Raw genomic sequence first — 16,193 nt, 5'->3', positions numbered from 1 at the left:
ACTGCTCCTATGTACAAGAATATAACTACTATAACACTAGCTCCTATGTAAAAGAATATAACTACTATAATACTACTCCTATGTACAAGAATATAACTACTATAATACTACTCCTATGTACAAGAATATAACTACTATAATACTGCCCCCTATATACAAGAATATAACTACTATAATACTACTCCTATGTAAAAGAATATAACTACTATAATACTACTCCTATGTACAAGAATATAACTACTATAATACTGCCCCCTATATACAAGAATATAACTACTATAATACTGCCTTCTATGTACAAGAATATAACTACTATAATACTGCTCCTATGTACAAGAATATAACTACTATAATACTGCTCCTATGTACAAGAATATAACTACTATAATACTACTCCTATGTACAAGAATATAACTACTATAATACTGCTCCTATGTACAAGAATATAACTACTATAATACTGCTCCTATGTACAAGAATATAACTACTATAATACTGCCTCCTATATACAAGAATATAACTACCATAATACTGCTCCTATGTACAAGAATATAACTACTATAATACTGCCTCCTATATACAAGAATATAACTACTATAATACTGCTCCTATGTACAAGAATATAACTACTATAATACTGCTCCTATGTACAAGAATATACTATAATACTGCTCCTATATACAAGAATATAACTACTATAATACTACTCCTATGTAAAAGAATATAACTACTATAATACTGCTCCTATGTACAAGAATATAACTACTATAATACTACTCCTATGTACAAGAATATAACTACTATAATACTGCCCCTATGTACAAGAATATACCTACTATAATACTGCTCCTATGTACAAGAATATACTATAATACTGCTCCTATGTACAAGAATATAACTACTATAATACTACTCCTATGTACAAGAATATAACTACTATAATACTACTCCAAAGTACAAGAATATAACTACTATAATACTGCTCCTATGTACAAGAATATAACTACTATACTACTATAATACTACCTCCTATGTACAAGAATATAACTACTATAATACTACTCCTATGTACAAGAATATAACTACTATAATACTGCTCCTATGTACAAGAATATAACTACTATAATACTACTCCTATGTACAAGAATATAACTACTACAATACTGCCCCTATGTACAAGAATATACCTACTATAATACTGCTCCTATGTACAAGAATATAACTACTATAATACTACTCCTATGTACAAGAATATAACTACTATAATACTGCCCCCTATGTACAAGGATATGACTACTATAATACTGCTCCTATGTACAAGAATATACTATAATACTGCTCCTATGTACAAGAATATCACTACTATAATACTGCTCCTATGTACAAGAATATAACTACTATAACACTAGCTCCTATGTAAAAGAATATAACTACTATAATACTGCTCCTAAATACAAGAATATAACTGCTGTAATACTGTCCTATAAACAATAATATAACAACTATAATACTGCTCCTATGTACAAGAATATAACAACTATAATACTGCTCCTATGTACAAGAATATAACTACTATGCTACTGAAATTTCAGTAACACAGACCTTCCTTTTGATATCAGACAATCCTTTTCATCTTTATGTTTTGCTCCATATTACGGTTTATAGTGCACTCCGTCTACATCTCGCTCTCGGAGTCGCCGCCTCCCACCAGGTGAAGAATAATAATAATAATAACAACAACAACATCCAGAAACTTATTTTTCCTTGAAGCCTCCGCAATAATTCATTATTAAAGATCTATGATGAAAGCGGCAAACATTGCGACTCCTCTCAGGTCAGGTTTAGACGACGCCAGGAAAATCGCATTGTAAATATTTAGCATAACTTTTACATCAAACAGCCCAATCATAATCTCAGATCCTGTCGGAATTTTATTACATAATTGACATATAAATTGCAGCATTTTTTCCCAAAAGTTGGACAGTTTTATAAAGCGCGGTGATGTGCTCCGGGCAACAAAGTTAAATGGAGCTGAATAATGTTCCGCTTCTCCAGCTCGAATGCTTTATATTGTGTCTTCCTTAAATGTCAAGGAGCAATAAATAGCCGTCAAATTCGCAGGTTGGCGCAGTAATGTAAATGTGCACAGGTGGTGTATGTTCTCATCACAACATGTCTATTGTGTCCGTAATGTCTGCAGACAGTTGGAGTAAAGCGGCGCCTGCAGTCTGAATCACCTCACCTGCTCTAAAAATGCTACAAATGGGACCAAGGAACTTGTGTTAACCCCTTACTAGCACCGCACTGCAATATTTATCATTCTACAATATGGCACACAAGAATACAGACCAAAGTACATGAATCCATATAGGTGGTTCTAACACAGACAGAAGGACATGCGCCCAAACGGTAGGTCAAGACATACAAGAATATAGACAGAAGGACGTGCATCCAAACAGGAGGTTATGACACAAGGATACAGACAGAAGGACATGTGCCCAAACGGTAGGTCATGACACATAAGAACATAGGCATTCACAGAAGAACATACAGTCCTATGAAAAAGTTTGGGCACCCCTATTAATCTTAATCATTTTTAGTTCTAAATATTTTGGTGTTTGCAACAGCCATTTCAGTTTGATATATCTAATAACTGATGGACACAGTAATATTTCAGGACTGAAATGAGGTTTATTGTACTAACAGAAAATGTGCAATATGTATTAAACCAAAATTTGAGCGGTGCAAAAGTATGGGCACCTCAACAGAAAAGTGACATTAATATTTAGTAGATCCTCCTTTTGCAAAGATAACAGCCTCTAGTCGCTTCCTGTAGCTTTTAATAAGTTCCTGGATCCTGGATGAAGGGATTTTGGACCATTCCTCTTTACAAAACAATTCAAGTTCAGTTCAGTTTGATGGTGGCCGAGCATGGACAGCCCGCTTCAAATCATCCCACAGATGTTCAATGATATTCAGGTCTGGGGACTGAGATGGCCATTCCAGAACATTGTAATTGTTCCTCTGCATGAATTCCTGAGTCGATTTGGAGCGGTGTTTTGGATCATTGTCTTGCTGAAATATCCATCCCCGGCGTAACTTCAACTTCGTCACTGATTCTTGAACATTATTCTCAAGAATCTGCTGATACTGAGTGGAATCCATGCGACCCTCAACTTTAACAAGATTCCTGGGACCGACATTGGCCACACAAACCCAAAGCATGATGGAACCTCCACCAAATTTTACAGTGGGTAGCAAGTGTTTTTCTTGGAATGCTGTTTTTTTGGACGCCATGCATAACGCCTTTTTGTATAACCAAACAACTCAATCTTTGTTTCATCAGTCCACAGGACCTTCTTCCAAAATGAAGCTGCCTTGTCCAAATGTGCTTTTTCATACCTCAGGCGACTCTGTTTGTGGCGTGCTTGCAGAAACGGCTTCTTTCTCATCACTCTCCCATACAGCTTCTCCTTGTGCACAGTGCGCTGTATTGTTGACCGATGCACAGTGACACCATCTGCAGCAAGATGATGCTACAGCTCTTTGGAAGTGGTCTGTGGATTGTCCTTGACTCTTCTCACCATTCTTCTTCTCTGCCTTTCTGATATTTTTCTTGGCCTGCCACTTCTGGGCTTAACAAGAACTGTCCCTGTGCTCTTCCATTTCCTTACTATGTTCCTCACAGTGCAAACTGACAGGTTAAATCTCTGAGACAACGTTTTGTATCTTTCCCCTGAACAACTATGTTGAACACTCTTTGTTTTCAGATCATTTGAGAGCGGGCTGTCCATGCTTGGGGACCATCAAACCTAACTGAACTTGAATTGTTTTGTAAAGAGGAATGGTCCAAAATACCTTCATCCAGGATCCAGGAACTTATTAAAAGCTACAGGAAGCGACTAGAGGCTGTTATCTTTGCAAAAGGAGGATCTACTAAATATTAATGTCACTTTTCTGTTGAGGTTCCCATACTTTTGCACCGGTCAAATTTTGGTTTAATGCATACTGCACATTTTCTGTTAGCACAATAAACCTCATTTCAGTCCTGAAATATTACTGTGTCCATCAGTTATTAGATATATCAAACTGAAATGGCTGTGGTAAACACCAAAATATTTAGAACTAAAAATGATTAAGATTAATAGGGGTGCCTAAACTTTTTCATAGGACTGTATGTGCAAACAGAAGGCCATAAGTGGCAGTACCGGGATTAGAACGTAGACACTTGGCAGTTGCCAATCCCCACACTGGCCAATGGGCATTCACACTTGATTTACAAACTGCACCAAAGCTGGTTTACCAGGGACCTTGGTTCAGGGACCCAATGCTTAGAAAGCTGTATTTCTTTACCTGGCGCTATCATCAGTTAAACTGGGAGAAAGGCACTGGCAGACCCCCTGCAAGCAGACCAAACATTGTGAAATTAGGGCAGGTATGAGACACAAGCACCAGGAGGGCTGACGGGCTGGCATTTCCTTTTGGTTTTTATGTAAGAATGTGCGGGTGTCATTCAGAGTGACCCCCTGGTAGGTAGGAGGAACCCCAGGCATAAGGACTATACCTCACCACACCGCTTCATTTTCATTTCAATGGCTTCTCAGGGTACGCATATATAAAGTTATATCTGGCCAGGCCCAGGAACACCGGATGGAGAAATGTTGCACCTCTTCAGTTCCCAGAGTCCATACTTGCAACATTTCTCTATATAGCTCGGGAACACATCTGACAACTGATGTCACCAGATGTAAAGCTGGCCCCATAGAGAACTGTAAGATTTGTTTTGCCACCTGTTACTCTCTGGCGTGTTCCAAAATATGGGGAAATTGCAGGCCAGACATTGGTGTCTCTCATGGGCATACAGATTGATGGATACAAGTCTATATGGGCACACAGCTTGATGGATACAAGTCTATATGGGCACACAGATTGATGGATACAAATCTCTACGGGCACACAGATTGATGGATACAAGTCTCTATGGGCACCCAGAGTGATGGATACAAGTCTCTATGGGCACCCAGAGTGATGGATACAAGTCTCTATGGGCACACAACTTACCAGTTACCACTCAGGAATATAGATTGGCGGTTCTAGATTCTATTAAGATCATAGAGCAACTCGTGGTGTATATTGAATGCCAGACCCCTGTTTTGCTTGGCACTGTCTCAGTCTATGGGTACACTTAAGCAGGCTTCCTTCTTCCCTCAGTACAGGAACACCTTGGAAGTTGCCCAAGCCACTTGCAGGTAAGATAAGTCATTCTACAATCATTGCTCTACCTGGCACACCCATTTTGCAAAAAGTTTATTCATTCCACAAGCCTTGCCCCATTATATACTCCAGCTTACACACGTGATCAGGGTCCTTGCCAGCCCACATGTTACCCCATATACAACATATGCAGGCACAGTGCCTGTATAATGTAGGTAGCCTCCAGTTAACACAACAGGTGCATAACAGTCAAGTGTACAACATTAAGTATAAGTGCACATGCATTATGGTTGCAGGGGGTGCATGTCCATGGTGTAGGCAATCTATGCTCGAGCACCCCCTTAAGGCACGTTTCCAACCCCTGCTGCATAATGCACCTGGATCCCTTTCAGTATATACAGGGCCATGTTGGCGTAGATTCGGTGGCTGTCATTCTTTAACCTTGTTGTGTAAGCAGCTTGGTATAATTTTAATCAGATTAACTACTCCATTTAATCAATTCTGTCGCTGAACCCAAGTGTCAGATTTTCCCCGTCCAAACAATCTATTCATTATTCCATATAGCGAGGGCTCGGAGCTTGTAACCTCCACAATTAACCAATAGATCTCCCACGGCTGGACTGAGGGCGATGCTAAAATGTTACCGCATTGACTTTTATGTGTTTGCTTCTATAATGCGTTTCCTTTGTATAAAGACTTCATGCTGGAAGCCTAGCACTTAGTCACTGACAGACGGCAGGTGGAAACTGGGGTCTTTTATTATATTATATTTACCACTTCTTATCGGGCTACATCTGGACTCGCAACCTGAAGCAAGGACAACCTTGACGGAAGATTGGGAAGGTTAAAGGGGTTTTCTGTCCCCAAATTGACATTTTATACTGATGACCTATCCACAGTGTGGTCTGTGGGGGTCCGAAACCCAGACCCTGCACAGATCAGCTGCTAGTGAATGGGGAGGGCAGGAAGCCCCGCTCCTATTCAGGGCTGCGATTCCCTGGAATCAATGCTATATAGTGGACAGTGATCCTATCACACAAATGGGATCAGTTGCACATGATATAACTTGCAGAACCCGGGGGCTGTTGCAATGGCTGACCTGTGCAATGTTCAAGTATGGGACACTCCTAAATCCTCACTTTTGGGACACAAACCCTTTAAGGGTATTCGGGGACTATGATATTGACTTTGATTTCCTCTTCTTATGCAGTGACTTTATGTTCTTCGGTCAAAAGGTCAAATGCAGCTCAGTCATTAAAGGAATGGAGCCAAACTGTAATACCAAGCATAGCCACTATATAATGAATGGCGCTGTGCTTGGTATGTAGTGAAGAGGCCGCCCCAATCACTAAGTGGGGATCCGGGGTTTTGACCTACACTAAGGATAGGTGATCAGTATCACAGTCCCTGAGAATCCTTTTAATGCCGTTCCAATAATCCAAGAGACGAAGAATATTGATATTAATCATTGTTACATGGAAATTAACTCTTTCTTCTAGGAATTATTGAACGTAGGGGTGGACGGTTGGCACTTTGACCAGTATCTCATATCTGTTTGCCTCCATCACTTTCCCAATGTCGAAGCACTAGTGAGAGTACATAGATGTAGAAGATGGAGCCTCCTCTATTACGAAGCAGAAAAACAACCTCATCAAACCTTCTACATCTCGAGTGACTAAATATAACGTGATAATTATCACATTAGCCGATCGCACCGCGGCAGACAAGAATACATTGAATAAGTATGGGTGTGTGGCTAGAGCATGACCACAGAGGATCACAGAGCATAGCCAATGTATGTATACAGTTACTGACAGATATACACACATGAGCGGGCGATTCCCCCGGCGGACCCTCCTTCCTCCACCGCTACATAAGCATACCACTCACTAGGCTAGATACGGATACAGTCTGACCACCTTATAATAAATGAGTTGTGTTATTTAACAACCTGTGCAGATGCTTTGGGTGACATGTAGGCCGGCCAACCAGTATCCTCACCCCTGGCCTTGCACCTTCTCAATGTAATTGTATACCAGTCGCTACCACAGCCCTGGCAATTTTTTCTTGCTAACACGTAGGAATAGCCTTAAGAAAGGCTATTCTTCTCTGCGCCGCCGTTTTCTCACAGCACTGGCGGCATCTCTCCAGCATCGTCTCCATCTTCTTCTGGAACACCCTCTCCCTGTGTCTTCCTTCGTCCTGGGTTTCAATTTTCTAGGCCTCGGGCCGAGTCAACTCTGCATGGGAGCGGCCACAAGAAAGTGACCGCTTACTCATGAAGCTGTGTAAGCGGCTATTTTCTTGAGGCCGATTACACAGCTTTCTGAGTAAGCCGCCATTTTTCTTGTGGCTGCGGGCATGTGCAGTCGTCCCTGCCTGAACCCGAGTCCTAGAAGATTGAAACCCAGGACGGAAGACAACGCAGGGAGAGGCCGTTCCAGAAGAAGATGGAGGAGTCACAGAAGAGTTCTCTTGCAGCATTGGGGACGCCCTCAGTACTGTTTGAAGGCTGGGGCCCGCCCCCAGTGCTGCGAGACAACTCATTTGCATACCGAAGAAAACCCAGATTTCTACCAAACGTCAGCGTGGAGAAGATATCTAAAGGTAGGAGAAGAATCGCCTTTCTTAAGGCTATTCCTACACGTTAGTCAGAAAAAAAGGATATCCAATGACAGGATCCCTTTAAGTGGGACATTATACGGCGGGGGCCAATATACTGTACAGTCATATTAAGGAGGCTGTTATACTGTGGGTGGACAATATAAAGGGGGATGTCATATGTTGGGGGCCATAACAAGGTGGACAAAATACTGTGGAAGCCATAGTAAGGTGGGCTTTATACTGTGAGGGTCATATTAAAGGGGACATTATACAGTGGATGACATAATAAGGAAGATATTATACTGTGGAGATCATATTAAGGTGGACATTATACTGTGAGGGTCATATTAAAGGGGGCATTGTACTGTGGGGGGCCATTTTAAGGGAAGAGTTATACTGTATGGGGTCATATTATGGTGAAATTATGATTATAATGTGGGGTCCACAAGGAGTGGGAATTATACTGCGGGGATCACAAGGGGGCATGATACAATGATAGGTCCCTGTGTGAGGGCACAAATGGAAATCGAGAGAAAAGGGCTGGAGTCCGTGGGTGGTTTACAGATATGGGGATCCCAACCATCTTGGGGCAGCCTATGGCCTACTACCGCTAGGAGGGCCCTAGTGTAGGGCAAGAGCCAGTGAGAAGGTTAATGATAGCTGGGATCATATGTAGAAGAGAAACCCTGAGAACACAGTACGCGGAAACGCCATGTAGGCCTTGGTAGGATGCGCAACCCCCGCAGCTGGAAAGTAGCAGCGCTAACCAGCGAGACCTGAGCTCCAAATAGTTAAATCATATCATTAAGACAAGTAGAAAATAAAATCTCAGCTTTAATGATGCCGGTGATATTCGCCGTGCGCGATGCGGTTTGGAGCTGCATCTGTTGCCTCCAATTCACTTGACATGACACGTTGGAGAATCGGGGGCCGCTGTCTATTATTTATGGTTTAAGAACAGATTATTGTTGCGGAGATCCTGCGCTTATTACATTTACTAAATGAGCCTGGGGACTCGTCGCGGGGGAACGCATGAAAATAATGCAGATTTCTATTACTTCAGATGTAAAAAGGTCGACATTTAAAGCTTAGAGAAAACAGAGCGAACTACTTAAGCACTTAGGGAGTACGCAAGAGAAGCGAAGAAATTCAAACGGCCGCACAAATAAAACACGCAGCTTTATATGCAACTGGAGATTTGCTGGCTTGATAAAAGTACACAGCTTTACTCCTGTACTTCAAACACAAAGCGGTGGGTAAAGAAAGACTTAAAAGAGACGATACAATGTTCACAGGACGCATCCACAGCTCACACACTGCAACCTGGATCACCCAGCTTACTAGGCCCAAGGACAGACACCGAGTAGTAACAAACACGGCAAGATGCAAGATACACTCATGTGGGCCTAGACAAAGGGGTGTCCACATCAAAGCACAATATTCTAAAATACAAAGTCTAGAAATAAATTTAAAATTATACCCCAGAGCTGCGCTCACTATTCCGCTGGTACAGTCACTGTGTACATACATTACATTACTTATCCTGTACTGATCCTGAGTTACATCCTGTATTATACTCCAGAGCTGCACTCACTATTCTGCTGGTACAGTCACTGTGTACATACATTACATTACTTACCCTGTACTGATCCTGAGTTACATCCTGTATTATACTCCAGAGCTGCACTCACTATTCTGCTGGTGCAGTTACTGTGTACATACATTACATTACTTATCCTGTACTGATCCTGAGTTATATCCTGTATTATACTCCAGAGCTGCACTCACTATTCTGCTCGTACAGTCACTGTGTACATACATTACATTACTTACCCTGTACTGATCCTGAGTTACATCCTGTATTATACTCCAGAGCTGCGCTCACTATTCTGCTGGTACAGTCACTGTGTACATACATTACATTACTTACCCTGTACTGATCCTGAGTTACATCCTGTATTATACTCCAGAGCTGCGCTCACTATTCTGCTCGTACAGTCACTGTGTACATACATTACATTACTTATTCTGTACTGATCCTGAGTTACATCCTGTATTATACTCCAGAGCTGCACTCACTATTCTGCTGGTACAGTCACTGTGTACATACATTACATTACTTATCCTGTACTGATCCTGAGTTACATCCTGTATTATACTCCAGAGCTGCGCTCACTATTCTGCTGGTACAGTCACTGTGTACATACATTACATTACTTATTCTGTACTGATCCTGAGTTACATTCTGTATTATACTCCAGAGCTGCGCTCACTATTCTGCTGGTACAGTCACTGTGTACATACATTACATTACTTATCCTGTACTGATCCTGAGTTACATCCTGTATTATACTCCAGAGCTGCGCTCACTATTCTGCTGGTACAGTCACTGTGTACATACATTACATTACTTATCCTGTACTGATCCTGAGTTACATCCTGTATTATACTCCAGAGCTGCGCTCACTATTCTGCTGGTACAGTCACTGTGTACATACATTACATTACTTATCCTGTACTGATCCTGAGTTACATCCTGTATTATACTCCAGAGCTGCGCTCACTATTCTGCTCGTACAGTCACTGTGTACATACATTACATTACTTATCCTGTACTGATCCTGAGTTACATCCTGTATTATACTCCAGAGCTGCACTCACTATTCTGGTGCAGACACTGTGTATATACATTACATTACATTACTAAAAACAATCGTAGGAAAATAACATAAAACATAACTTTTGTTAAGAATTCATAAAGGTTTCAAGGACTAGTGTTGTATATCAAGCTAAAACAGATCGTGGACATTCTCTTCAAGTGACAGGTGACACATACACATTCAGGTGCACATACTGTACATTTTCCACCACATTACACAGTCTCTACTCACTTGTTGCAGTCCACGTGGATGAGTACATGGGAGCCGCTGACTGTCAGAGCGATTTTGTGCCACTGCCCATCTGCCAGTCGATAGGGAAAGGCTTCTGTTCTGGATTTTCCATTAAATCTGTAGTGGTATCTGATTTCATCCCTTAAACCGCTGCTTTCCAGTTCAAAGAAGCTACAAGAAAACAGAAGGAGATGAGAGAATGTCTCTCCAGGTACAAGTAAAGTGTGTGCACATGGGGGCTGGCAGGGCGGTGGAGTGCGCCCATCTGCTCACTACACTACAACCCCGAATCTCACAAGGAAACCTTCGCTTGCTGGAGAATTATTTTATGAGTTTACTTCTGGAGCCTGAACATTGAATTTCTAATGCTGTAAAGTATATTCGCCCCCCCTCCCCCCCCTTCCTATGCGCGCAGAAGAGCACAATGATGGTTTTAACCATTAATGACTTAGTGGCTGCACCTCTTAGTAGTCCTGGACAGGTCCTCACCAGTCAGTAGAGGAGGTCATTGGCTACATCCAGGCTGGGCCCCTCTCCCCAAGTGGGCCAGTAGCAGACTCATACTCTGCCTATACATCCTAGGATCGTGAATACTGATGACTACATTGTCACCACCTCTCCCATATGGGGGTATGTTCCAAAATCTGCATCTCAAATCATGGACTTATAATAGGCCTGTCCGCAATCCATTATAAACGCCTTTTTATGCCAAAATAAATTAACACCTCCCCTCCTGTGGGCCATCAGTCCCATGGGTGTGAATGGAGTGGTGGTCCCCCCCCCCCCCCCGCCATATCTTACCTGTTCTATGGATAGGTTATAACTATTATATAATTTATCATATTTACAACTTTCTAATGTACTTTGCATAACAATCTCTTAACATTTTTTGAGGAATTTGCTTTCAGTCAATGAATTTAAACCTTCACCGATGATATCTAGATGCTAAAAACCCATCAAGAACGGAATAATTCTCACACGAGGGTCTGTTAAAACGCACAATATCAACTACATACAAAACTCTGTAAAATATAAACATCAAAAGCACAAAATTATCTGCAATTCCCCCTTTTGATACAATGTATCAGTGCAGGCAAAAAAGTATCAGACAGTATGTGTCTCCATCGTAACAGACAACAAACAACCCTTGTGTAGTCAGATCCTGCAGTCAAGACAGAGAGAATGGATTAACAAATGACTGCAGGATCTGACTACACAAGGTTAATTTCTTGGAATAGGAGCTGTGTACACAAAACGATAGGGGAGTTAAAGTAAGAAAAAATAAAAAATCTTTGCAAAGCTACATTATGTTTTATTTTAGATGCCCTGAAGCCATAAGGAAAAAAAACCGCTTGCACAAGTATACACACCCTTTGGATGTGGGAGTTTAGTAGACCGGTGTAATTTAGATGTTGCAGTAGTATTCTGCTGCCAGTCCTGTTCTCCTCTGTACATTTAATCTTACTGTATATGTTGCTGCAGGCGCTACTGCCGCTTCCTCCGTATACTGCCCTGAATTACAATATTTACTGTGTTTTATCTGGAACACCTTTTATTTTAAACAATTCAGCCAGGACGCAGAGATCTATAGCGCGCCTTTGTTAGCTGGCAGTGGCCAATAATTCAGAAGTGATTTCCCCCAGGCATGTAGGCACAAATATCTGCAGCATCCATCAACCTCTCGGCTGAACGCACTGCTCAGATGCCGCTGCTCGACCTGTGACATTTACAGCTTTACCACTGAAGCACATTTCCGCTACGCAGCTGTGACACGTTGCGATGGTATAAAGCTTGGGTATAACTCAGAGAGAGACCCGGTGCCAATGGATGGCATGAATATACAATGGGCATAAAATCCTGCAGACACAAATACAAGGAGGCTTATTTACAGACTGCTAATAGTACAGATGTACTGTAATGAAATGCTAAATCCACCCTGACTACTCCATATAATAACAGCAACACTTCTACAATTCTTCACCCTCAGCTTAACTGCAGAGAAGGTTCTGAGTCAGCTTCTAAGAGCAGACACTCAAGATCCCAGACCCTTCTTATTGTAAGAACCACATTCAATTCATGTTGTAACTGTATACATACATTACTTATCCTGTACTCCAGAGCTGTGCTCACTATTCTGCTGGTGCAGTCACTGTGTACATACATTACATTACTTATCCTGTACTGATCCTGAGTTACCTCCTGTATTATACTCCAGAGCTGCACTCACTATTCTGCTGGTACAGTCACTGTGTACATACATTACATTACTTATCCTGTACTGATCCTGAGTTATATCCTGTATTATATTCCAGAGCTGCGCTCACTATTCTGCTGGTGCAGTCACTGTGTACATACATTACATTACTTATCCTGTACTGATCCTGAGTTATATCCTGTATTATATTCCAGAGCTGCGCTCACTATTCTGCTGGTGCAGTCACTGTGTACATACATTACATTACTTATCCTGTACTGATCCTGAGTTACATCCTGTATTATACTCCAGAGCTGCGCTCACTATTCTGCTGGTACAGTCACTGTGTACATACATTACATTACTTATCCTGTACTGATCCTGAGTTACATCCTGTATTATACTCCAGAGCTGCGCTCACTATTCTGCTGGTGCAGTCACTGTGTACATACATTACATTACTTATATCCTGTATTATACTCCAGAGCTGCACTCACTATTCTGCTGGTGCAGTCACTGTGTACATACATTACATTACTTATCCTGTACTGATCCTGAGTTATATCCTGTATTATACTCCAGAGCTGAACTCACTATTCTGCTAGTGCAGTCACTGTGTACATACATTACATTACTTATCCTGTACTGATCCTGAGTTACATCCTGTATTATACTCCAGAACTGCACTCACTGTTCTGCTGGTGCAGTCACTGTGTACATACATTACATTACTTATCCTGTACTGATCCTGAGTCACATCCTGTATTATACTCCAGAGCTGAACTCACTATTCTGCTAGTGCAGTCACTGTGTACATACATTACATTACTTAGCCTGAGTTATATCCTGTATTATACACCAGAGCTGCACTCACCATATAATAACAGATAGCTTTTTGGAACAGGGGTATACATGAAATTACAAATAACATCCTGCAGGGGAAATATTTGCATTGACCCCCATCAGAGAGGAGTGCAACTACTACTCCCATTGTATCATAAATTAAGTACAATTAATTTGGTGTGACCTACAACACTTGACTCTTAGGTCTCTCCTGTACTCAGGCATACAATAGCGCTCCCTGCTGTAGCTCGAGGGGTCTGTACCATCATGGGAAGAGAAGAGGAGTCAGTGGAGAAATCAAAGTAAATGAGTTTTAGCATGTGCTATAAAGACAGCGGAGACGTTCCTCCAAGCAGAAGTGATGATGTTATCCCGCCTGTGACTGTAATCCTGCACAATGATGCGGCCGCTGTCCTCCTGGATTTATCAAGCCTCGTCCTCCACATTCCTTCAATCAGTCCTGACATTTCCGCACATTTTTCAACAAGGACGATCAAAAGCCACCAAATCACTGAGCGAAGTCTATAGAGGCCACATTATTACCAGTATAATACCCTCCGCTCTAGGGGAGGCCCTGAAAATGAGCAATTATGTAAAAATGTTATATTTGATACATGATCATGTTCCAGATGTAGCGGAGCTGATTTTGCCCTTTATCTGTGTAGGGTTACATTGTTTAGTCATCTAAAAAATTCTACGAAATTGTGAATTTACCTGCAGCCCAATGGAAAACTGTGAGGTCCTCCTTGTAATACCTCCATGACTTGTAACCCCATGACAAACTGAGCTCTGTAATATCCGACAAACCCAGCTTTTCAACAAATGAGAAATAGAGTTTGGCCGAGGATACAACTACTTTCGGCAACCAATCTGGATCCTCTGTTACTGTATGCGTGCATGTGTATGTATAGGTCTAATGTACTGCCTGCATCTGTGTACACTGCTATACCCTGGTCATCAATAACATTAAAGCCACCGAATATGGCGCAGGTTCCTATCGTATAGCCAAAACATTTTGGATCCCTCAAAGCCTGGACTCCACAAGACCTCAGCAAGAGTCCTGTACAATGTGGCACCAAAAAATCGCCACAGATCCTTTAAGTTCTGTACATGGCTCGGAGCAGGATCCATTAATTGGACTTCTTTGTCCCACAGATGATGGAGATGATGATTGGAGCCAAATCTAGATCTCATGGTCACATTCCTCAGACCATTCCTGGACACTAGCCGAAGAAGGCCACTGCTATATGGAGTACCACTGCCATGAATTGGGGGTACTTGGTCTGTATCATGTTAAGGTAGATGTCACAGTAACATCCATATGATGCCAGGACCCACAGTTTACTAAAACAACATTTCGAAGAGCACCACCCTGCCACAAGAGATGGCTTCTTTCTATAGTGCTTCCTCTTGCCCACCATACGTGAACCATGAGAACAGGCCACCTTGTGGCATTCTCCAGTTATGATGCTCAAGCGACCATTGTTGACACCTTCGGCAGTGGACAGAGATCACCATGGACAGCTCGACTAACATAACACTCGAAAACCCAATACACAACAACCTGGGGTGCCCTGTGTATACGGACACCTTTCTATCATGGTATTTGCTCTATGGGATGAAACCAGATGGACTTGGCCTTCACTCCATAGACATATCAATGGAAGGCTTGGATGACCCTGTCGCTGGTTCATTGGTCCTCTTTCCTTAGACCACTTTTCAGAAACACCCCACAAGACCTTCCATTTTGAAGATGCTCTGTCCTGGTAGTCTTGATATCACAATTTGGTTCTTGTTAAAATCTCCCAGATTCAGACACTTCACCTAATTCAATAACTACCCGTTGACTTGTTGCCTAATAACTTTAAGAAGTAGCCGTATCTAAAAACAACGTATCCAACCATTTATAATCTCATTATGAACACTCTTTATTAAGTCTTAGATTAAGAAACATCTGTTCTTCCAAGGACAAAGATCCTAATCTTAAAGGAGGAAATAAAGTAGAACCTACAGGAGGAGATGACGTTTCACGTGGAGACTGAAGTTTCCATCCGCGGAGCTTCAGATCTAAAAGCTCAAAACAAATAAATTATCAAGTGGAAAATCTTGGCACAGATGAATATTTCCAGTTCCCAGCAGCAGCCGATAACACATAAGTGCCCTTCACCCGCATGGAATAAACAAAACCATCATCTGTCCAACACAAATGGTCTCCAAGAAACACAAGTAGCCTTAAAGATTACAGCGACAACTGCAATGTATCGATAAAACAAGTAACTAATACGGTTCACCAAGGCTCCAGCGTTATATCGCAGCACATATATGACAGGTCATGGGACTGCAGCAATGTTAGAGCCTGGCATCTAATGATACTCGAGTAGAAGGCTGGGACAGGTGGGGGATACAGTATTTTATTTTTAGATACTAATATATAATACAAGATAATA

General features: G+C 41.7%; 1 protein-coding gene across 2 annotated transcripts in view; it reads right to left on the bottom strand.

Annotated features, from left to right (window-relative positions):
- NELL1 (neural EGFL like 1) overlaps window positions 1-16,193 on the bottom strand; it is a 455,411-nt gene that overhangs the window by 342,151 nt on the left and 97,067 nt on the right. For both annotated transcript variants that reach the window (XM_075281293.1, XM_075281294.1), the window contains exon 4: window positions 10,710-10,880. In XM_075281293.1, coding sequence (XP_075137394.1) covers window positions 10,710-10,880 — 171 coding nt within the window. The remainder of the gene's footprint in view (window positions 1-10,709; window positions 10,881-16,193) is intronic.

This window comes from Leptodactylus fuscus, chromosome 7 (genome assembly GCF_031893055.1).
Source record: "Leptodactylus fuscus isolate aLepFus1 chromosome 7, aLepFus1.hap2, whole genome shotgun sequence".
Lineage (NCBI taxonomy): Eukaryota > Metazoa > Chordata > Amphibia > Anura > Leptodactylidae > Leptodactylus > Leptodactylus fuscus.
This window is presented reverse-complemented; position numbering and strand designations above follow the sequence as displayed.